Source organism: Saimiri boliviensis, chromosome 1 (genome assembly GCF_048565385.1).
Source record: "Saimiri boliviensis isolate mSaiBol1 chromosome 1, mSaiBol1.pri, whole genome shotgun sequence".
Lineage (NCBI taxonomy): Eukaryota > Metazoa > Chordata > Mammalia > Primates > Cebidae > Saimiri > Saimiri boliviensis.
Window position 1 is genome coordinate 160,250,735 of NC_133449.1, and position 25,370 is coordinate 160,276,104.

The 25,370-nt window shown below is 41.3% G+C and overlaps 1 protein-coding gene across 7 annotated transcripts; it reads right to left on the minus strand.

Annotated features, from left to right (window-relative positions):
- Positions 1–2,693: 2,693 nt before the first annotated feature.
- SLC26A2 (solute carrier family 26 member 2) lies at positions 2,694–25,370 on the minus strand. 7 transcript variants are annotated; one of them, XM_074379411.1, is made up of 6 exons: positions 25,124–25,282; positions 21,273–21,406; positions 11,464–11,513; positions 10,425–10,594; positions 7,677–8,403; positions 2,694–5,431 (listed from the first exon to the last, which is right to left on the minus strand). In XM_074379411.1, exons 5-6 carry the CDS (start codon positions 8,376–8,378, stop codon positions 3,899–3,901), a joined length of 2,235 nt encoding a protein of 744 aa, XP_074235512.1. In that variant the 5' UTR covers positions 8,379–8,403; positions 10,425–10,594; positions 11,464–11,513; positions 21,273–21,406; positions 25,124–25,282; the 3' UTR covers positions 2,694–3,898. The 7 variants fall into 7 exon arrangements, with proteins under 7 accessions (XP_074235512.1, XP_074235503.1, XP_074235517.1 ...); XM_074379402.1 differs by lacking the exons at positions 11,464–11,513; positions 25,124–25,282 and adding an exon at positions 25,310–25,331; XM_074379416.1 differs by lacking the exon at positions 21,273–21,406.

Consider the following 25,370-nt stretch of genomic DNA (forward strand, 5'->3'; position numbering starts at 1 on the left):
GAAGTAATGTCTACATTGATACAAAGAAACCTATGGCTCATCTGTTAAGAAAACATAGAGGAATACAATTCATTAAGAACAATAAGGATCACAGAACTCAAATGGATTATAACTTCAGGACTCAATGTCAGTTCCCAAGTAATGCACTGTAGACCTTTTCTCACTTTTATATTCAGATCAGGGCCAACCCTAATTACTGAGGCTGTACACTGCAGAGAATTGCTGCTGTTGTTAAAACATCACAGCCGCCGGGCGCAGTGGCTCACGCCTGTAATCCCAGCACTTTGGGAGGCCGAGGCGGGTGGATCACGAGGTCAAGAGATCGAGACCATCCTGGTCAACATAGTGAAACCCCATCTCTACTAAAAATACAAAAAATTAGCTGGGCATGGTGGTGTGTGCCTGTAATCCCAGCTACTCGGGAGGCTGAGGCAGGAGAATTTCCTGAACCCAGGAGGTGGAGGTTGTGGTGAGCCAAGATCGTGCCATTGCACTCCAGCCTGGGTAACAAGAGCGAAACTCCGTCTCAAAAAACAAACAAACAAACAAAAAAAACAAAAAAAATCACAGCCATTAGCATTAAAATAGTCGAATGAACTCATCTAACACCTGGACACATTTTTAATTCATAATTTACCATATGTAAATTTGACAAATTTTGACTTGCAATGCCTGCTGTTGTTCAAAAGCAAAGTCGGACTATCTAAATCTTGTTTTCCTTTGGTCCTACTTAAAAAAAAAATTAGACATCTGTCAGTTTTATTACCATCAGAGGCACAGAGAGTACTATAGTCATTCAGTTTAAAAGGAAGACACCATGCTTCAGAGTAGGTTAACCCAGGCTACCATGAGCTCCGCAGCCCCTTGGTGAATCTGACTCTGTGACTCTTCCCTTCTAGAAAGAAACTTGCTCTAGAAAGAGACCTTGTTCTCAGAGGTATGGCTCCTAATCCTGGTCTCCCTATTATTGTGTGGGGGCTACCCAGGGATTGGATCCTATTCAAGTGTGTCCTTCTCTTCTGCCTCCACTGCCAATAGTCTTTTCAATGGTCTATTCTCTTCACTCCTCTACAATGTTTTCCTCAGTCCACCTGTGCACCGGCACACTCCAACCCTCTGGCTATAACAAATTTAAAAATAAGTAATTTGTAAGAGTTCTAACCATCAAGAGTACACCACACTACATTTCAATTAAATGATAACCGTTTTATGATATTCAGAATTCTGTATATGTCAGTAAGCATATACTAATTCTGTATATGTCAGTAAGCATATACTAAATGCTTCATTTAGACTCTAAAGTTTAGAGAGCAAGATGCTTTTGTATCAATATAGTATTTAAAATATAACGCCTAATGAACTGAAATTCAAGCCTTTGGTCAAGAGAGCAAATGAAAACTTTTTTTATTGGCAAGTTAGGCTTTGGTTCCAGGTTTGATTCCTCTGAATATCAGCAATCAAAACATCTCAACCCAAGTAGAGAGGATGAAATATAAATTCTAGTGAGATCTTAAATGTTTTTACAAATGGCTACGAAAAGCAGAAGCTCTTGCTTGTTTGGGTGGGTGGGACAAGTACAAACCAGACATAGATCAAGAGTTTGTAAACTGTTATGCATAATGTTCCAGAACTGTTTATATCCACATACGGACAGAAGTCACAGGTAAAGGTCAAATCCTGTTATCCGTCCTAAGGGATTTTCCAGTCTATGGCTGAAATGATATTTTTTTCTGTGTTGGTGTTGGTTAATTATAACGTCTTAAGCATGTATTCATTACTCTGTTACAGAGTATTAGACACCTGTATCAACTTAAGCCTGCCTTGGGAGAAGGGCAAGAGAGATTAAAAACAAATGATTTGGCCAAGTGCAGTGGCTCACGCCTGTAATCCCAACACTCTGGAAGCCTGAGGCTGAAGGATTGCTTGAGCCTGGAGTTTGAGACCAGCCTGAGCAACACAGTGAGACCCCATCTCTAGAAAAAAATTTTAAAATTAGCAGGATGTGGTGACGCATGCCTATGGTCTAGCTACTCAGGAGGCCAAGTGAGAAGATCACTTGAACCCAGGAGTTGGATGCTTCAGTAAGCTATGATCACACTGCACTCTGGCCTGGATGACTGTCTCTTAAAAAAGCAAACAGGAAAAAAATAAAGACTGACCAAGATACTGTGATTTTACTACTGTTATTCACAAGGCTGGATAGAAAGGGCAAATGCTGGCTAAAAACAAACAAGCACAAATACAAGGAGCAAGTGATATTTCTGGAATTCCAGACTCAAGTTCTAAAAGGATGTCAAAATTCAGGAAACCTACATTTAATCATAATGTGAATCACCTACAAAACAGAAATCCAGACTTTCTACTGAGAAACTATTTTGTTGTGCTAATGGAAAGGTATTTTCCATGTCAACAAATGGGAGCACTCTACCAACAGAAAAGCAACACTGGCAGCTTATGGAGCTAACAAAACAGCTAAATTACATATATATATATATATATGGATAATATAGATATAATTATATATATTAAATATACATATTAAACATGTACATATTTAATATATATCTAAAAGCATCCCACTCCAACAGATGCCCTACACATAGGGTTTGCTTCTCATAAATATTTAAATTGTTTAGAATGTAGGAACAGATTGAAAAATAATTTTGTACGTCTGCAGTTTGCTTTTTTTAAAAAAAAAAAATGGCTGTTTCATAAATTAGTTCCCTATTCCTAACTTTGGAGAACCTGGTTTTTTCTTACCTGTCAAGGTCCAAATATAAAACCATAAACTTTCAATGTTGGACATTCTTGCTTTTTGAAAGGAAATTATTCCTCAATTTATAACCTGTGGCCAGCTATCATGAATAATACATCCATAGCACTTGGGTTTTGTGAATGTGATCCTTCTAAATCCTCCTGCATAATAGTTTTTGGTGACTCAAAGAGTTAAAAACTGTCATTGTCATCAATATTTATTGTACATCAAACTCATTTAAAATGCTGTTAGAAATTGCTGACTGGCAAGATTGTCACTGACAAAAATACCATTTTAAGACATATTCCATGGGAAACAAACTAGAATAATTGAAAGCTAAAATAGAGCTTAATGGTAGAGAAAGTCTCAGAAATAAGGACAGACAGAGATCACAGAAAAGACCAGGAAGGACTCCTATTGTATTTTCTGATTTTGAAGAGTTCTTTGTGCTTACCTATTTACCCTAAACAAAAAGGCACGACTAAAAACATCAAATGTATTATAAAGGGTATTCTGTCTAATATCAGGCTGAGTCTCAGGACGTTACTAATCTGCCCAGGTGTTAAACCCCTGATGAGACTCTGCCTTACGGAGAGCAATGGCACTTCCCTACTAAAAACCTGCTGCCATCTGGAGAGCAAAGCCTGGGGATAGAGAACTACAAGAACAAACCTATCTGGTATAACCTGGTGACCCAGAAGCCTCTTGATCTACTGGTACTACAGCAGGTGCAACATTCTTTCCCTGCCTCCTTTCTCTCCCCCTTCACTGAGCCACATAAAGACAACTATGCCACTTCCAATGCAAATCTCAACTTCACCGCTTCATCTCTTGGAGAAGGGAATATGCCCTAAAACAGTACAGTAATTAAGTTTTGGAACTACTTTACAGTTCAATTCAATACATACCTACTGCATTCCAGGAATCCTTCACATCTGCAAGAAAGCTTGAAACCATATTTTCTTCTTTTTGACTCTGTCCAGCTATAAGCTCTGCTGGCAGTGTATATAACAAACGCCATTAGCTTCAAAGGAGGAATAATATCTAGCTACTTGGTTAAAATTTCAAGTGTGCAAAATTTTCCACTGTGGAAATGGGAAATGTTGGACACTTGAAATTTTAACCTATTGGCTAGGCATTCTTCTACTTTCCCAATTCATCACTACTAAGACTCAGACCGTTGGGAACAGATATTCCTTTCTGATTTTTAGATGCTTCTGCAAAAGCCATTGCTTCATACACACTATAGAAGAGAAGGTTTTCTTCTTCCTTTTGGCAATATTCTCCTTTGGTTAGGGAATCCCTCACAGAGGGATTACACTGAGCCAGCAGAACCTGGATTCCAATGGCTTCATAATCTCTGCGAACTTCTTTCAGTGTATGGATCCCTGCTGTATCTAAAAATTGAATTGCACTGCAGTCAATCACTATAGTATTCAGCTCCAAGGGATCATGGGAAAGTTGCACTGACACTTCATCCTGGATTCCACCAAGAGTCACTGCTTCCTCTTTGACCTTTCTCTTTGCTGCCTTCTTCCAAGCTGCCTTTATTAAAACTGGGTTGACAGTTTGTTTGTATAAAGCAGATTTAAAGCATTCTTTGTTTATGTAGTAGAGAGGGGCTACAAAACGGAAAATCTTGATGCCTGGCGTAGTTTGAAGGTTCTTGTAAGCAGACAAGGATTCAAAGACTTCGGACCCTTCCACCAAGCCAAGCAATGAAATCTTTGGCTTCTGAGTGCGGAGGATGACACAAAACATAGAAAAACAAACCCCAACAAGCAGTCCTATTTCAGTACTCAGCAGTGCAGAGGAGAGCATAGTAACAAACCAAATAACTGTATCCATTCTACTAACACTCCACATCTTGGGAAGATCCCTAAATTTACGAAGGGCTCCCCGTAGATTTACAATTGTGATCACACCAAGGACACTTTTTTGAAGGGAATAGAACAAAGGAGCTATTACTAAGAGGACCAACAAAAGAACCAGGGCTGTTACCACACCAGAAAGCTGAGTTTGGCAGCCTGTAGATTCTTTAACCAATGTCTTTGCAAGAGCTGCACTAGTAGTAAAACAGTGGAAGAAGGAAGGGATGATATTACAAAAGCCAATGGCGTACATTTCTTGGTTCGCTCTGACTGTGTAGCCATGTTTCTTGGCAAACATCTCAGAAAGTGATACAGTGATAGCAAAACCAATGATGGAAATTGCGATTGCATCTACAGCCACACTAGGAATTAGGTTCCACTCTGGTACTCTGGGTGGCATAAACCCAGTGGGAATATGTCCAGCAATACTAGAATCATAATTCTCATGTAGTTTTCCAAAATGAGAGGCCAATGTGGCTGCCACAACAACAACAAGTTCAACAGGAATCGGTGCCTTAAGCTTGGACTTGAAGTGTTCATTGAGTTCTTTGGTTGGCAAAAGAACCAAAAGGCACAAAAGGCTGGTGATAAGATCACAGGTATTGGTCTCACGGATGTTTCTGAAGATATGTATCCAGGTCGTGATGAGTGAGCCCACACCATTACTCCGAGGAAGGTTGAGCCCAAGGAGATACTTGGCCTGAGATGTAAGAATAGTGAAGGAGGCACCAGTGACAAATCCACTCAGCAAGGCATCTGAGAGGTAGACAGAAACAAAACCCACTTGAAAGAAGCCCATCGCTACCTGGAAGGAAGGATATAGAACTGTTAAATACAAATGGAAAAGAACGTCTACGTTTTGTATTATCCTGACATTTCTTGCATGGAGACATATCATCAGAGCATCACAGAATGTCAGAGCTAGAATAAACACAATCATACATCAATCTTCTCATTTTACAAAGGAAAAATTATGTTTAAAGGGCTAAGCAACCTGCCCAAGGTCACAATGTTAATTATTAGCCCAGGTGAGACAGGAACATGAGATTTCTATCTTTTCATACAATATTACTTAAGCTTGAATAAGGTTCACACCTCTTTTTTTTAATTTTTCATTCTTTCCATCACAAAGAACAGATTTCTCTCTCTCTCTCTTTTATTTTATTTATTTATTTTTTTTTGAGACAGAGTCTCACTCTGTCACTAGGCTGGAGTGCAGTGGCACGATCTCGGCTCATTGCAGCCTCCACTTCCTGGGTTCAAGCAATTTTCATGCCTCAGCCTCCCGAGTAGCTAAGACTACAAGTGTGTGCCACCACACCCAGCTAATTTTTTTGTATTTTTAGTAGAGATGAGGTTTCACCATGATGGCCAGGATGGTCTCCATCTCTTGGCTCTTCATCCACCTGCCTCGGCCTCCCGAAGTGTTGGGATTACAGGCATGAGCCACCGCACCCCGCCATAACAGATCTCTTTTAAAAGAAAAAAATTCTCAAGGATCCAGAAGAAAACTTCAAGTTGGAAAAATTCTTCTAGTTAAGAAACCATGTATTTTCCTTAAATACAATCATTACTGTAAAAGTCAAGTCTTACTGCTTCTCAGCCTTTTGTCTAAGAGCAAGTGTACAAGTGAAGTTTTAATTGGTAAAGCAAAAAATTAGATTCACATCAAAATAGAATCACACTTTAAAAATTGTACAATTATCTTTAACCTCATACTAAGAAACCATTCTCATGTAGTATATGTGTACTGATGCCATACTGTCTCCCATATTAACAATAATTCTGCATTTTACTTATTTTTTCCACTTTCTAATAAGTTTTAAGAATTCTATTATGCCTTCCTCCTTCTTGGTGAGGCATACTAACAAAAAAGCAAAAGTTGGCTGCGTGCAATGGCTCATGCCTGTAATCCCAGCATTTTGGGATGCTGTGTTGGGAGGATCACTTGAGTCCAGGAGTTTGAGACCAACAGACCCTGTCTCTTTATAAATAAATGAATAAATAAGTAAGTAAGTTGACTCTAAGAAGCACAGCTCACCTTCACACCATCCTCACTCTCCCTCCCCACTCGTCTGAGCACCAAATAAAGTGAGCTACTCTTCCCTTTCCCTCGTTGGTTTGAAATGCCTGTATTAGAGAAGAGGTTTAATCCTGGCACTGGCTCCTGGATGCCAAAAGCCAGGGGCATGATGATAATGACAGATTAGTGGATTCTATAGGAGACTCAAGAAGAATTTGATTTCTAATCCTTTCTCCTGGCTGATAATATGAAACTGTGGTCCCCAACTTTTTCCCTCTCTCCACAACAATCCAAGAGAACTACTACCTTTAGTAAGAGTCACTCAATAGATTAGCAATTCTAATGGAAGGTGAGGGACATTTAGAATTTGAGGCTGGGTGTGATGGCTCACGCCTATAATTCCAGCACTTTGGGAGGCCGAGACCGGAGGATTCCTTGAGCTCAGGAGTTCGAAACCAGCCTAGGCGACATGGCAAAACCCTGTCTCTACAAAAAATACAAAAATCAGCTAGGTGTGGTAGCATATGCCTGTAGGCCTAACCACTCAGGCGGTTGAGGTAGGAGGATTGCTTAAGCCAGGGAGGCTGAGGTTGCAATGAACTAAGATAGTGCCACTGCTCTCCAGCCTGGGTGATAGAGACCCTGCCTCAAAAAAAAAAGAAAAAAAAAAAAAAAAGAAAAAAAAAAGAAAAACTCCTGCACTCTCAACCCCCATCTGTTACCCACTTGCCTAACTGCTAATGCTGACTCTGCCAATAACCAACCATAAATAATCTCAAGCAAAGCCAAGAGTTTCTGACATGTAAAATTAAAGAGTTGTACTAGATGGTGTGAGGTCCAGAGAACCAGCCTTATATTACCTGTGGTCCAGTTAGGGTTTGAATTTTGCCTCTACCCTTTATAAACCCTGAGCTCTCGATAAATGATACCTTTAATTATTGTGATTCCTAAGATCCCATACAGAGATGAGATTTCATGTAATAGATTACTTTTCTAGAAATAACCAGTTGGTTTCATTGCTTCTTACCTGATAAACTCCGGCCATAAAGGTTACAGTGCTGCCAACCATAATTGCATAGCAACTTTTGTCACATATCCTGTCTGATGTATGATTTAATAATGTGCTCCCATTTGAAACCATTCCTAAGGAAGGAGCACTATGGGCACTGTCATAGCCTGCTTTCTGTAGTTCTCGGTCAACTGTCTCACCAATCATAAGGCACAGTACTCCAAAAATGCCCACAGAGATGTGACGGGAGGTACCCAAGAGGAAATAAATGATGCTGGCAAAAAAAGATGTGTACAGACCATAGACAGGTTCTTGGCCAGCCAGTAGGGAATAAGCAATGGACTGGGGCACCAGTAAAATGCCCACAATCAAGCCTGACATCACATCCCCTAAAATGTTTTTCTTCAGGTCGTATTTTGGGAGCCACTGAACAACAGGAAGGAAACCTAAAATCATATTTTTGGCTTTGGTTGGACTGCACTGGCAATTCTTCTGCAGCTTTTTAATAAGAAACTGCTTGAAGTTTGTATTTGATTTCTCTTGACGCTCAATAAGTATCCTAGGATAAGGTCTGCATTGATCACTGGTCTCAAATTGCTTGAAGTCAGTACTTGATTCCCTTTGAAGCTCCAGAGGGATCCCAGATGGAGAACTGGGATCATTTCCTTCAGCCGAGTCTCTGGGTGAAAGGTCATGTTGCTCTTTACCTTCCGAAGACATTTCTGGAGATAGATGGTTCAGCTTCCTACACCAGAGAAAATACCAGTGTTCATCGATCAAGTGATTTTCAGGGCTCACATATGCTAACAATTCTACTTGCCATTTCATGAGAGTTAAGAGGAATTCACTTTTGGAATAGGTATCTTATGTCCCTTTTCCTTAATTGAGACTCATTTGTCTTGGGTAGGGGACAAAAGAAAAGACCAGAACCAGACCATAAACAGCCAAGTCAAAGCAAATAACTGGCTGGGTACAGGACTTCTCAAGAGTGTAAGCCATTAAGGATTCTTCTCCATATATGCCTGGCTCCCCCTGCAGTTTTTCCTCCAGAAAAGGTATAAGGGCAGCCTGTTCCCTTTCCATACATATGCTACCAGTGGTCTTCTTCCCAGGCTTTTCACCTCCCAGGCAGATTGCAAAAGAGGATCTGGTCTTAACCCCTGCTGTCACCTTAACCCCTACCTACCAGTCCCTGGAACAAGGAAGATGGTCCTTTTTTAAAAAAATTTTGGGTCCCTTTTTAAACAACCTGCTAAATGTTGAAAATAAATGGAAGAAAAAGTAAGTTGCAGGGTAAAGGTAAATGTTTTCGGCAATAAAAATAAACTAGGGCAGAATGCATTTGAGTCTTTGAACAGTACTCCGTTGCTTCGTAGGAAAGAGGAGAGAGAAGTTGACATGAGGATGCTGAATGTAAAGGGCATGGAGAGGGCTGACGGGCCAAGTGTCTCATCCATGCTGTAGCAGGTTGTGGTCTATTCCACTATGTTCTAGTACGGAGTCATCTGCTCTGTGGGCAGGGCCCACATTCATCTAAAATTCACTTTACTAGTCTAAGTACACACTCTGCAACACGGGTTGAATAGAGAAATAATGTTGCCCTGCACTTCCTGTATTGTAGGAAATACAGGTGATCCTCCATCTCTGGGTCCTACGGTAAAACTAATACCGTTAAGACCTACCACTAGGAACTATACGAAAACAAAGGAGGTAAAGATAACCAAAAGTGAGAAAGGACAACAACAAAAAATAAGTCAAATAACAGGAGTAAAAGAAGAAAATGAACCTGGGTCTCAAAGGAGTAGAGAGTATAAATCGTTTATCAAATACTTCATGAATTAGTGTCTTTACATTAGCTGTTTACTTAGCTTGGAATGGCCATCCACCTCAGCCTGTCAAGATCCTAATAATTTTTTTAAACCCAGTTGTGATGCTACCTTTTCAAGAAAGCACTAACCAATCTCCCCTAGCCCAAATGAAATACTACACCTTCTGGGTCCCATAGCATGTTGCACCTCCATTATAGTACTAAACATACTCTTTTATTAGCAAAGTGGGAATCTCTAGCTCCTGGAGGAAAGACATCTTGTTCATCAGTGTAATCTGAATGTAATGTAGTAACGCGGAGATAGCAGGCTTACAAAACATTTGAATCAATGAATCAATAAATGAACAAACGTTTGTGACTATGGCCAGATAGAGACAATATTTTTTTATTTTTTATTTTTTTTGAGACAGAGTTTTGCTCTGTTGCTCAGGCTGGAGTGCAGTGGCATGATTTTGGTTCACTGCAACCTCCGCCTCCTGAGTTTAAGCAATTCTCCTGTGTCAGCCTCCTGACTAGCTGGGATTACAGGCGCATGCCACCACGTCTAGCTAATTTATGTATTATTAATAGAGACATAGGGTTTCACCATATTGGTCAGGCTGGTCTTGAAACTCCTAACCTCAGGTGATCCACCCATTTTGGCCTCCCAAAGTGCTGAGATTACAGGCGTGAGCCACCACACCCAGCTGAGACAACATATTTCCTGAAGGACTCAGGAAGTTTCCTATTTTGGAACTGACAGAAAAAGGAGCCCTTGTGAGGTTCTATAAACCTAATGTTACGAAAGTGACAAAATCCAGGACCTATGTCTTATTCAAAAACATAAGATATGTAAAAGTAACCCATACTCATGTTGCTTAGGTTTAACAAGAGTAAATATTTTGATGGTCTTCTGAAGTAGATAAGGAAAGAAAGAATAGACTTAGATGGCCACTGACCCTGAGAAAATCAATCAGGTTGATGGATACACCCAGCAGCTCTTTGCTCCACAACGCAACCAGTCTGTGACTCTCTTCTCATTTCCTGCTTTCTTGAGCTAGCTTGAGTGCACCAATGTCCTACTTTGGAGAGCTCTTGGTGATTTCTGGGTCAAAAGGTTTTTCCAAGCCTAAGATATGCAAAAGAGACATAAGAAAAAACATGGAATCCAAATCTTGCCCTGTATGGCTGCTATCTGGGAAGAATATAGATAAAAATTAATACTAGAAAATACAACAAAGAAATGGAAGCTATAAGAAAAAATCAAATAAGTAATGCTAAAAGTGAAAAACACAGTAACAGAGATGAAGAATGCCTCTGATAGGATCATTAGTAGACCTGAAAACCAAAGAAAGAATCAATGAACTCAAAGACAAGTCAACAGAAATTACCTAAATTAAAATGCAAAAACAATTTAAATAACAAAACAAAATTAAAAAACCCAATTATCAACAATGTACCATAATATCCAAGAGCTGTAGGACACATCAAAGTATCAAACATATGCATAATTAAAATCCCAAAAGAAGAGAGAGAATGGGCAGAAGAAGTATTTCAAGATGTGATGGCCAAGAAATTTCCAAAATTAATGAGACATCAAAATATAGATCCAAGTCACCTGACATCAGGAGTTCGAGACCAGCCTGACCAACATGGTGAAACCCTATCTCTACTAAAAATATAAAATTAGCTGGGTATAGTGGCACATGCCCATAATCCCAGCTACTCAGGAGGCTGAGGCAGGAGAATCATTTGAACCCAGGAGGTGGAGGTTGCAGTGAGCCAAGATGGTGCCATTGCACTCCAGTCTGTGCAACAAGAGTGAAACTCTGTCTTAAAAGAAAACAAAACAAACAAGCAAACAAAATATGTATATGTGTATACACAAACACACACACACACACACACACACACACACACACACATTCTGCATTTATATCTATCTCCAAGAATCTCAGAGAATACCAAGAAGGATAAATATAAAAACAAAATCCTCACCTATACATATGACATTCAAGCTGCTGAAAACAAAAGACAAAGAGAAAATCCTGAAGACAAAGAAAAAACATATATTACTTATGTAGAAACAAAAATAATAATTATAGCAGACTTCCTATTGGAAATCATGGAGGCCAGAACATTATAGAGTGGTATCTTCACATCCCAGAAATATGTATCTTTTTTAGAAATAGAGCCTTGCCCTGCTCCCCAGGCTGAAGTTCAGTGGCATGCAATTATGGCTCACTGTGGCCTCCATTTCATGGGCTCAAGTGATTCTCCCACCTCAGCCTCCTTAGTGAAGATTACAGGTGTGCACCACCACACCTGGCTAATTTTTAAATTTTTTTAGAGACAGGGTCTTGAGACTAAGCTCCCCAGGCTGGTCTCAAACTCTTGGTATGAAGTGATCCTCCCACCCTGGCTTCCCAAAGTGCTGGGATTATAGGCATGAGCCACCACATCTGACCCCAGAAATATAACTTTTAACACAGAATTCTTTACCTAGAAAAAATATTTTAAAAGATAAGAGGCCAGGCATAGCGGTGTATACCTGTGGCCCCAGCTACCTGGAAGGCTGAGGTAGGAGGATTGCTTGAGCCTGGGAGGTTAAGGCTGCAATGAGCTGCAATCATGCTACAGCACTTCAGCCTGGGTGACAGAGAGAGATTCTGTCTTAAATAAAATAAAATCAATAAAAGATAAAAAAGAAATAAAAACTTTCTCAGATAAACACTAAGAGGATTTCAGGCCAGCAGACCAGCACCATATATATATGTGGGGGGAAGAGGAGAGGGAGAGGAGGGGAGAAAGGGAGACCAAGACAGAGAGGGAGTGGAGAAGAGAAGGGGTAGAGAGAGAGAAACAGAGAAAGACATACAGAGAGAGAGAGAGACAGTTTCAGGAAGGTTCTTTAGGCAAAAAGAATATACCAATCAGAAATTCAGTTCTACATAACAAAGAAGTAAAGTCCAGGAAATGGAACAAATAAAGTAAAATTCATTATTTCAATTAAAAAATATTTAATTGGGCCGGGCGCGGTGGCTCAAGCCTGTAATCCCAGCACTTTGGGAGGCCGAGGCGGGTGGATCACGAGGTCAAGAGATTGAGACCCTCCTGGTCAACATGGTGAAACCCCGTCTCTACTAAAAATACAAAACATTAGCTGGGCATGGTGGCACGTGCCTGTAATCCCAGCTACTCAGGAGGCTGAGGCAGGAGAATTGCCTGAACCCAGGAGGCGGAGGTTGCGGTGAGCCGAGATCACGCCATCGCACTCCAGCCTGGGTAACAAGAGCGAAACTCTGTCTTAAAAAAAAAAAAAAAAAAAAAATATATATATATATATATATATATATATATATATATATATATTTAATTGCTCTAAAAGATAACTGTTTAAACCAAAGATGGGAATGCATTTTGTTTACAGCATATGCAAAATAAATGTGTGACACAACAATCACACAGAATCGGAGGGGGAATTGGGAATTTTAAAGTCTTTAAAAATTTTTTTTGATTATTATTATTTTTTAAAAGAGATGAGGTCTCGCTGTGTTGTTCAGGCTAGTCTCAAACTTGTGGGCTCAAGGGATCCTCCTACTCTGCCCTCCCAAAGTGCTGGGATTACAGGCATGAGCCACCATGCCCAGCAAACTGTAAGGTCTTACAGTAGATATGAAATAGTATATTATTTGAACATAGGCTCTGATTAAAGATGTACATTTAAACCTAAGAGTAACCACTACATTTTTTAAAAGATACAAATAATAATAGTGGCGATAAAATAGAATCATAAAAAACTGTCAACACAAGATAAAGTAGAAAAGAAAGATAAAAGATAAACAGAACAAACTGAAAACAGTTGGTAAGATGGTAGCGTTTAATAAAAAAAATCACATTAAATCTAAATGGTCTAAACTTGCCAATTAAAGATGGAGACTGTCAGATAGAATTAAAAAATAGGGTCCAATTTGCTGTCTACTTGAAACCCACTTTAAAGATATAGATAGTTTAAAAGTGAAAGGACTGGCCCAATTTAGTAATTTATTCAGCTTATAAATGACAGAGCAAAGTAATAAAATGTACATTTTGGGATTCCCAAGAATAGATCCTTTTTTAATATGTTACTATTCCTATCTAATTAGCTTCTCTAATTTCAGATATTTCCGAACACCTTAAATTCAGCTATTCTACACATTCCAGTTTCACCTAGCTGATACCCAAAATGATCCAGTAATAATATTGACAATCTTGTTCCCAACTCTCCCTTTCTCTACATTCATGGCCATGGTCCTTTCTCATCTCCAGCTCTTAGAAACTTAGGTATTCACTCAGAAACAGTCCCACAAGTAGAACTAACTCAGCCACCAGTCTGAATCCACAAAGTTCCATAATCATGCTTTGCTTTACCTATGTATATATGCTACAAACTCACTGCTAAATAAAACCAGAAGCTACTGACTACTATGATTATGGCATCTAAGCAGAGAAAAATCTGAAAGAGAATAGTTTGTTTAGAAAGTCTTCAAGGGAAGAACATACCTAACTCGGGTTCTGAAGTCTAGGTCAGATTTGAAAGGATGAGAGAAGGCTTGGAATATAGGTGAGGGAGAAGAAAACACAAACAGCAATAGTTCTAATGTTGGAGGAAAAGAATCAGAAATGAGAATGTTATATTTAAAATGCAGAATGCTTACGGGGGATTAGTGGGAGAGGAGCCAACAGAGGTACCTGGGGGAGATCTGGAGGGCCCTTTACGCCGGGTCAAGAAAGTGAGCCTTTAATCTGCAGGCAATGCATAGGCCCTGAAAGTTTTTGAGAAAGTCACTTACTGTATCACTCATTTGGCAAATAATTATATATGTTCTGGTCTGATGTTATATTATTTCACTAAAGCATTTTACCTTTCCTTTTACGGATAAAAAATAGTTTAAGGTAGTTTTAGAAAAACAAAACTAGGCCAGGCACAGTGGCTCATACTTATAATCCCAGCACTTTAGGAGGCCGAGGTGGGTGGATTGTTTGAGGTCAGGAGTTTGGGATCAGCCTGAACAACACGGTGAAACCCCGTCTCTACTAAAAATACAAAAGGCAGCCAGGCGTGATGGCACACGCCTGTAATCCTAGCTACTCAAGAGGCTGAGGCATGAGAATTGCTTGAACCCGGGAGGTGGAAGCTGAAGTGAGCTGAGATCATGCCACTGCACTCCAGCCTGGGCGACAGAATGAGACCCTTTCTCAGAATAAACAAAAATAAACTATAAACAGGTACAACCAAGACAGATTCTCCATGTATACAGTACCATCTGATCCTCTAACTCACTGTTGTCAGAAAGTCCAGGGAAAGATCATAGCACTATAAAGGTCCAGGAGGGCCAAGGATGAGCAAAGCCTTCTGTATTCCTCTCCATTTCATTCACAGATGGCTACAACCAGGATGGTTAAAGTGCAGGCTACTTTCCAGGCCCTTGCCCTGGACTGAGAAGTTAATACTGTGAGAGGACCAGTCCTTTGGAGGAAAAGCTAAGATGACTACTCATCAGAGGAAAACTCAGATCCATCCATGGGCCTGCAACCCCTGCGTACTCCATCGGTGTTCTCAGGTGTCAACAAGCCGTCTCCGGCTGGATTGGCTAACTTTTCCATGTGAGCTCCTAGAGGTTGGGTACTGGTCTTCATTAAAGTATAAACATATTTTAAGCTCCTACTATAAGCTAACCACTGTGCTAGACACAATGCATCAGAACCTAAACCCCAAACCTAGATGTCAATCTTTCTTTCCCCTATGTCAGGGCGTCCCCAAACTACGGCCTGCGGGCCGCATGCAGCCCCCTGAGGCCATTTATCCGGCCCCCCGCCGCACTTCAGGAAGGGGCACCTCTTTCATTGGTGGTCAGTGAGAGGAGCACAGTCTGTGGCGGCCCTCCAACGGTCTGAGGGACAGTGAACTGGCCCCCTGTGTAAAAAGTTTGGGGACGCCTGCCCTATGTTATATTCCCATATGTAATCCATCAGAAAGTCCTGTCTGCTGTGCCTTGAATAATATATTTATCCTCTCCCCACTAGCCAAACAAATCCAGTCACATCTCACTGCCCTCCTACTATTCTCCCTCACCTGGAATACTCTAATATCCTACAAGATCTGAACACTGCCTCCCTTTTCGCCCTTATTTCCTACTGGCTTTTTGAGGTTGCCGGAGCATGCCAAGTCAATTCCATTCTTGGGGTCACTGCACTTGCTCAAGTTCTCTTTGCCTGAAATAATCATCTCACAGATCTGTACAGGCATGTTCTCATCCTTTGGGTCTCAGTTTTTTTTTTTTTAGTGACAGGATTTCACTCTGTCACACAGGCTGCTGTGTAGTGGCATGGTCGTAGCTCACTATAGCCTTGAACTCCTAGGCCCAAGCAATCCTCCCACCTCAGCCTTCCAGGTAGCTAGGACTACAGGTACACACCATGAGACTTGGCTAATTTGTTTTTATTCCTTTATAGAGACAGGGTCTCGCTATGTTTCCCAGGCTGGTCTCGAACTCCTGGGCTCAAGCAATTCTTCCACTTTTGCCTACCAAAGTGTAGCCACCGCCAAGGTGTGAGCCACCATGTCTGGCCTCAGTTTATATGTCACCTCCTCACAGAAACCTTCTTTGACCATCCCAACCAAATAAAATACCTCCTTTCCAGCATTCTTTATATCCTTACCTGGCTTTATTTTCTTCACAGCACTTCAGACTTTTGAAATTCTGTTACTTATAAGTAAAACTATTATTTACAGTCTTTCTCATACTTATTTTATTTCCATTATCAAGAACAATGCTTAGCACATAGTAGAGGTTCAGTAAATTCCTGCTAAAATGAATAAGAACGCTGTCACCAGGTTGGAGTTCAGTGGTGCGATCTCAGCTCACTGCAACCTCTGCCTCCCAGGTTCAAGTGATTCTCCTACCTCAGCCTCCTGAGTAGCTGGGACTACAGGCACGCGCCACCATGCCCAGCTAATTTTTGTATTTTTGGCACTGACGAGGTTTCACCATGTTGAACAGGATGGTCTTGATCTCTTGACCTTTTGATTTGCCCGCCTTGGCCTCCCAAAGTGCTGGGATTACAGGCATGAGCCATCTCGCCTGGCATAAAGAACTCAATTTCTACCCACAATCAGTGGATTAAGACAGTTTTAAACAGCATTCTAAGTACCATAACAGAAAGATTTAGAGCATTCTGAGAGTAGAGAATAGGCTGCAGGCCAATGTGAAGTAGGAAGCTGCAACCTTAATAAAAAGGGAAAAGATAACTCAGGCAAGTGAAAGGTCACAGTATAGTCCAAGACCCGGGAAAACATCATACCAAGTTCCAGGAGCAAAGTTGTAGGAGGTAAGGCTGGAGGGAAAGATTAGTTTTTATGTAATCCCAAGAAGTCACGAGTTCATCCTCTAAGATAGTTACCAGAGGCCTAACCTCCAAGGCAGGGCAAGAGGTGTGACGTTTCAGTGGTACAACTAGGTAAGACGTGGTGCTTAAAAAGACATATGCAAACAAGTCTAAGATGAATTCTGAGAGGGACCACACAAAAGGAAGGATGACATACAGGAAGATGGAGAAGAAAATGGAAAGACAGGAAGCAGCAGAAAGTCTGACTTTGGGTTTTTTAGGTTGGAGATTTCTATAATATGTCCAGATGGTATGTCCAGCAGGCAATTAGAAATGTGGTTCTCAAGCACAGGAGAGAAGCCAACATTGGAAAAATAAATGGGGTGGAGGGAAAGCTATATGGTATCTCATCCTCCTCTGAATTCCATTCATATGTTCAATAAATGTTTGTTGAATATGTGCTTTATCTTCCCAACTAGATTAAAATTATTCAAGATGTTCTACAATTTTTGTGTATTATCATAATACCTAGCATAGAATTAGGCACATACAGGAAGTATCTAATAAATAGTTTTTGATGGAGAGATTGGTTTTTATTTTAAAAAGCTATTTTAACAAAAAATTCTCCAAGAAGAATTAGCTTTGACTGTTGTTTGACAAAAATTTGATTTTTGTTTCCTTAAAAGACATATGAGGATGGGCACCGTGGTTCGCACCTGTAATCCCAGCACTTTGGGAGGCCAAGACAGGTGGATCGCTTGAGGTCAGGAGTTCAAAGCCAGCCTGGGCAACATGGCAATAAAAAATACAAAAATTAGCTGGGCGTGGTGGTGGCACACACCTGATTACCTGTAATCACAGCTACTCAGAAGGCTGAGGCACAATAATTGCTTGAACCCAGGAGGTGGAGGTTGCAGTGAGCCAAGATCATGCCACTACACTCTAGCCTGGACAACAAAGCAAGAATCCATCTCAAAAGAAGACAGCTGATACACTGCTGGTAGAAATGTAAAATGGTGCCAACACAACGAAAAACCGTTTGGTGATTCCTCAAAAAGTTAAACACAGCATTGCTATATGACCTAGAAATTCCACTTATACTCAAAGGATTAAAGACTGTAACTCAAACAGATATTGTATTAGTATTAACAACACTATTTACAATAGCTAAAAGGAGAAAACAATCCAAGTGTCCATCAACAGATGAACAGATAAATGAAGCATGGTATAACCATGGAATAGAATATTATTTGACAATTAAAAAGGAATTAATTTCTGATACTCTTCATCTACAACATGCATGAACCTTAACACCATCATGTTAAGCAAAAGACTGACATGATACATGTAGTACCTGGATCTAATTTTTTTAAAAAGACACAAAAGGTTGTATGATTCCACTTACACAAAATATCTAGCAAAGGTAAAAGGGGCCAGGCACAGTGGCTCATATTTATAATCTCAGCATTCTGGGAAGGCTGAGGAGGGTGGATTGCTTGAGCCAAGGAGGTCAAAGCTGAAGTGAGCTACGATCGTGCCACTAAACTCCAGCCCACGTGACAGAACAACAACAAAATACATGTATAAAGAGAGAGAATAAGCAAACTCATAGAGACAGAAAACAGATAAGCGTTTACTGTTGGGGGGAGTGGTGAGTTACTGGTTACAGAGTTTCTATTTCAAGTTTTGGAAATAAATAGTAGTAACGGTTACAAGCCATTGTGCATGTACTTAATGCCACTGTATTGTACACTATGTTAATATTAGATGAACGAGATTTCACGGAAAAAACTTTACAAAATGCAAACTAATCAGTCCCCAAGTTCATTTCCTGACACCTCCACCAAAAGAAAGAAAGAAAGATAGAAAGAAAGAAAGAAAGAAAGAAAGAAAGAAAGAAAGAAAAAAAGAAAGAAAGAAAGAAAAGAAAAGAAAAGAAAAAGTTTATGCTAATGTATAGTGACAGAAAGTAAATCAGTGGTTATTTTGGGATAGGAAGTAAGGAGGGATAGGAGGGAGAGATTATAAAGGGGCATGAGGAAATTTTGGGGATTGATGGATATGTTCACTATCTTGATTGTGGTGACAGTTTTATATATACATATATAGAGAGAGTACATTTTAATACAATTTATTGTATGTCAATTACACTACAATAAAGCTATAAAAAGTCTAATTCTTATCTGAAGGGGAAAAGACTAGCTTGAATATAATCTATTACATAATTATCTTTTTCTTTTTTTTAAGAGACACAATCTCACTGTTGCTCAGACTGGAGTGGTGGCCATTCATAGGCGTGATCATAGTTCACTGCAGCCTTGAACTACTGGCCTCAAGCGATCCCCCACTTCAGCTTCCAGATTAGCTGGGATTAGGGACAAACGCTGCTGTGCCCACCTAAGTCATTTTGTTTTCAACTGCAGTTTATATTTCAATTCCTAAGAAATTATCACTGAATGTTCCAATACTCTGGATACGCAGCCTTGGGAAATGTGTTTCATAAGTGCCCAAACACACACAACTAACTTTGGGAGAAAGTATTTAAGCAGTGTTTTACTTCTTTTTGTAATATTTTTCAAAAAACAGTTATATTTGGTTTTAAAATATGATAGCTTCATTGGATAGACTTGATAACATAATATTAATAATCAAAAAATCCAAAATCCAAAATGCACCAAAATCTGAAACTTTTGAGTACCAACATGATGCTCAAAAGAAGTGCTCACTGGTACAATTCAGATTTCCAGATTAGAGATGCTCAACTAGTATGTATAAAGCAAATATTTAAAAACCCCAAAAAATCAGAAATCGGAAACACTCCCAGTCCCAAGCATTTCAGATAAGAGATACTCAACTTGTACCGGGATTTTCCTAAGAAAGCTAGGCCATTTAAAACTGAGCTTCACAACCTATTGTAAATACGGTTATGCACGTTTGTGTATGTGTGCTTAAGTAACTGCGTTAAACACATACACAACCTAAAACCACAGGCAGTGAGGGTCAGTAGAAAAATTAACCTGTTGTCAGGAGCCCTGGAATACAGGCAGCCATAACCCTCTGTCCCAAACATGAGACAGTTCAAGCTAAATGATCAAATCATTAATGGCAGTTTTCCTGAATTAGAGGACTTTAGAGCTGGACAGAGATCAAGAAATCTAACCGCTATGTTTTTTTAGATAAGAAATATAGATTCAGCTGGGCGCCAGTGGTCTACAACTGTAATCCCATCACGTAGGGAGGCTGAGGTGGGCATATCTCTTGAGCTCATGAGTTCAAGACCAGCCTGACCAACATTGTGAAACCCAGTCTCTACTAAAAATACAAAAATTAGGCCAGGCGTGGTGGCTCACACCTGTAATCCTAGCACTCTGGGAGGCCGAGGTGGGTGGATCAACTGAGGTCAGGAGTTCAAGACCAGCCTGGTCATCATGGTGAAACCCCATCTTTAATTAAAAAAAAAAATTATAAAAATTAGCCAGGTGTGGTGGCACATGCCTATAATACCTGCTACTTGGGAGGCTGAGGCATAAGAATCACTTGAACCCAGGAGATGGAGGTTGCAGTAAGTTGAGATCACACCACTGCACTCCAGCCTAGGCGACAGACAAGACTGTCTCAATCAATCAATCAAGGTTCAGATTAGTGAAATCATTTGCTACTTAAAGGCAGAGATGGATCCAGAACCCAAGTATCCCGACTGCTAACGTTTTTCCTTTAATAGATTGCCTATGCCAGTTTCCGTAAGTGTATAAATACATCAAATAATTACAGAAAAACTAGCCAACCTAGTAACAACCTATAGATCTCAAGTTTGTGGAAAACCTCAAGTCTTAACATTAATCCAGTATTAGTATGAACAAGTCAACTACCAAAGTAAGTCTCTTCTCTTAGATGGAAAAATCTCAAACTAGACTGGTAAGAGCTACGATATAAGAAAAAAAAATTAAGAAATAATTTTTTTAAAATAAAAATAAGTAGACTAGACTAGAATATATAATTTGGAAATAATTTTCTAGTACTTCACACAGCTTTTTTTTTTTTTGGAGACGGAGTCTTGCTCTGTTGGCCAGGCTGGAGTGCAGTGGTGTGATCTGGGCTCACTGCAAGCTCCACTCCCGGGATCAAACGATTCTCCTGCCTCGGCCTCGCGAGTAGCTGGGACTACTGTGCCTAGCTAATTTTTGTATTTTTAGTGGAGACAGGGTTTCACCATGTTGGTCAGGCTGGTCTCTAACTCCTGACCTCAGGTGATCAGCCTCCCAAAGTGCTGGGATTACAGCTGTGAGCCATCACGCCTGGCTACACACAGCCTGTAAGTAGGGGAATCATGACTTGAACAAGCCTGCCTGATTCGAAACTATACTGTCACTTGATTGCTTATTTTGAAGGTTTTTTTAAACCTTCAGAAAAGTTGAAAGAATGATACATGGAATACTTACAGAATAACGATTCACCTATTAAACAATTTACAATTCATGTAAGATGTTAAAGTACTCTCTCCATACTCATAGGGATTTTTTTTTATTCTTCTCGTTTTTGAACTATTTGAAAGTTGCTAGAGATTCCAGAATTCCTCAAAAAAAAAGAAAAAAAAAGTTAAAAAACAACAACAACAAAAAAGAAGCTGCAGGCAAAGTTCAGCCTTAAACACTTTATTAAATCTTCATATTTTTAATTTTTAAAAACATTTTTATTTTGAAGTAACTGTGGACCTACGGAAAGGTTGCAAAAACAGTACAGAGTTCCTGTATAATGTTCACTTAGTTTCCTCTAATATTCAACCTACATTTTAATTTTTTATCTTTTTTGAGATGGAGTTTCACTCTGTCACCCAGGCTGGAGTGCAATGGCACGATCTCAGCTCACTGCAACCACTACCTCTCAAGCTTAAGTGATCCTCCCACCTCAGCCTCCTGAGTAGCTGGGATCATAGGTGCATGCCACTATGCCCAGCTAATATTTTGTATTTTTTGTAGGGACAGGTTTTTGTCATGTTGTCCACGCTGGTCTCAAACTCTTGAACTCAAGTGATCTGCTGGCCTTGGCCTCCCAAATTGCTGGGATTACAGGCATGAGCCATGGTGTCCGGCCTGAACCTACATTTTTAAAGCACTATGCATGTCTCTTCTGCAAAAGAAGCATTCATTAGCAAGATGAGGTCAACCATTTGGATATGCTCCCCAAAAATCTGCACTGGCTCCCCACCTCCTACCAATTATAGTCTAAAAATGTTGGTATCAGCTTCTATAAATGAATCTGAAACCGCCCACTGTTTTGCTTCCTCCTATGCATGAGTGTTCCAATCACCAGTCCCTGAAAATATTAAGCAGCCTTTGTCCTCGGGGCCTTTGTTCATATTGCCCAGCCTCAAATGACACCTTATACACGAGCTCCTTCCTAGATACGATATATAAAATAGAGGCCAGGCATGGTGGTTCATGTCTGTAATCCCAGCACTTTGGGAGGCCAAAACAGGAAGATCACTTGAGGCCAGGAGTTCAAGACCAGCCTGGGCAACATAGCAAGACCTCAACTCTACCAAAAAAAAAAAAGTTAAAAAAATATGTAAAATAGCAGGCTGAACATGGTGGCTCACGCCTGTAATCCCAACACTTTGGGAGGCCGAGGCAGGTGGATCATCTGAGGTCAGAAATTCGAGACCAGCCTGGCCAACGTGGTGAAACCCCATCTCTACTAAAAAATATAAAAAATTAGCCATGTGTGGTGGTGGCAGGTGCCTGTAATCTCAGCTACTAGGGAGGCTGAGGCAGGAGAATTACTTGAACCCAGGAGGTAGAGGTTGCAGTGAGCCAAGGTTGTGCCACTACACTCCAGCCTGGGCAACAAAAGTGAAACTCCATCTCAAAAAAAAAAAAAAAACATATATATATATATATCACTGCCATTACTGCCATTTCCACATCTCCCTCATGGGCCCAGCCTTGCCTTGCACTCCTATGCCCTTTGCTTTGCTTTATTTTTCTCCATATCCCTTCTCACCATTCCATACTACACAGTGTTAGCTGTCTGTCTTTCACATGAGGGAGTCACTTGCTCTGTTTTGTTCAAAGCTGTATTCTCAGTGTCTTGAACATGTCTTGCACCTAATAAGTGCTTAGCAAATACCTGCTGAGTGAATTTAACAGCTATCTGATAAGAAAAAAGGAGTGACTTTCCCCATTCTAACTTAACTCTTCAACCCCCACTCTTCTGCCCCCACAAGGCAAAACCAAGCTTATGTCAAGAGCTTGGCAAGCATCTGCCTGGGGGTTTGTGCTCACTAAAATTGTGATTATTCTCCTGTCAATCATGGGGAAAAAATAAAAAATAAACGTATGGGCTAGGTACAGTGGTTCATGCCTGCAGTCCCAGCACTTTGAGAGGCCAAGGCAGGAGGACTTCTTGAGCTCACGAGTTTGAAAGCTGACTGGGCAACACGGTGAAACACCATCTCTACAAAAACTAGCCAGGTGTAGTAGCATGCACCTGTGGTCCAAGCTGAGGTGGGAGGATTGCTTGAACCCAGGAGGTCAATGCTGCAGTTAGCCTAGATCACGCCACAGCACTTCTAGCCTGGGTGACACAGTGAGACCAGGTCTCAAAGAAAAAACAGTCAAATCAGAAATAAGCAAAAATAAAAGTGTGATTGTTGCTTTCCTCAAAAATTACCCCTAGCCCAGAATATGTTCATCTCTAGATCTTCCCCTAGGAGGCAGCACATTACAGTACAATGATTTTGAAATATACAAAGCTGTGAGCTTCTTAGGACCACCCCTGCAAATCCAAGGATAAGATCCAGGACTCCGCACCCTAGATGATACTGAACAGTGAGCTTAGGACCACACTTGGAGAATCACTGGATGTGTTCTGGAAGTCCAATAGACCTCTGTTCAGATCCCAGCTACACTGTTCAGCAGCCATACGGCACCGAGTAAAACTTCACTTTACTCAGCATCAATTCCTGACCTGTAAAATGGGGTAACGTTACCTAACTTGCTGGCTAACACAACTAGCTACCACAGTGCCTGGCACATAGCATTTACTCAATAAACAATAGCTATCAGTCTCTGTCTTGCCTGCAGTCTCTGTCCTGCCTTCAGATTCCTGGGTTTTGTTGTTGTTGTTTTGTTTAAATGATTCATTCTGTTTCAACAGTTTTGGGCCTCCATTTCTTATTGATTCAATTTTCAAAAACAAAAGTTCTGCTTAATCTAGTATTGCATATTGCATTAGTTGTAGATTTCACATCAACAGCTCTTAGGGACAGGAAGAAAACAAGGTTAACTAGAACGGGCGCCAGAAGGAAATTTAAGTTCTGAACGTTTCTAACTCACTGTGCTCCCCAATCTGTGCAGGGAAGGAGTCCAGCCTGATAATCTATGAGTCTGGAGAGCTGAGTACAGGTCCTAGCTCTGCAAAAGACCTGCTGTGTAATTTTAGGCAAGGCTCTGGGCCCTCTCTGTCTTCTCAGTGTTTCCATCCATCCAGTGAAAGAATTTCAACTTAGTGTATGAGTCAGAAAGAACAGGTCCTGATTCTGTACTTAATCGGGTGTGTGATTTTTGTTTTTTTGGTTTTTTGGTTTTTTTGAGACGGAGTGTCGCTCTTGTTACCCAGGCTGGAGTGCAATGGCGCGATCTCGGCTCACCGCAACCTCCGCCTCCTGGATTCAAGCAGTTCTCCTGCCTCAGCCTCCTGAGTAGCTGGGATTACAGGCACGTGCCACCATGCCCAGCTAATTTTTTGTATTTTTAGTAGAGACGGGGTTTCACCATGTTCACCAGGATGGTCTTGATCTCTTGACCTCGTGATCCACCCGCCTCGGCCTCCCAAAGTGCTGGGATTACAGGCTTGACCCACCGCACCCGGCCGGGGTGTGTGATTTTTAATAACCAACATAACCAAGCTGTCTCGACTGTACAGGCCTCAGTTTCCCCATCTGTCCGGGGTGGTGGTGGCTCCTATCTCCTCGGTCCCGCTTCCAGATATTCAACGAGGACTGGAAGAACAGTGGGGTGCGTGGCACCCAGCAAGATATGCGGGGTGGCGGGTGAGTGGACAGCCGCCAGCCAGAGGGGCGGGCCCAGATACGAGGGGTGCAGCGCCACTCGCCCGGCCCCAGACCACGCGGGAAATAACCCGACGCGCGCCCCCCTCCACAGCGGGAACCCCTGATCTGGGCTTCTACGACGCGGGGACCCAGGCAGGATGACTCTGGGAGGGGCCCGCTGACCCCGCGGCGGCCAGCACCCCTCCCTCCCTCTTCCCTGGTCCGCTTCCCTCTTCTCACCTCTTGGGTCCGGGCCGCCCCACGCGACCAGGCGCCGCGGTGCGCGTCTTCCACAGTGGCAGGACTGAGGTGGACACCGCGGCGCCGACAGAGCTAAACCCGTCCGTCCCTTTCCCCGCCCACTGCTCGGCCTCCGGAGGAGGCGGGGCCCGGCTGGCGACATCCAGGGGCGCTGCGAGGACTCACCGGCGTAGAGGTGCGGGAGGCAGAACCGGTGCGAATCCCAGCGGCCGAGACAGTCACGTAG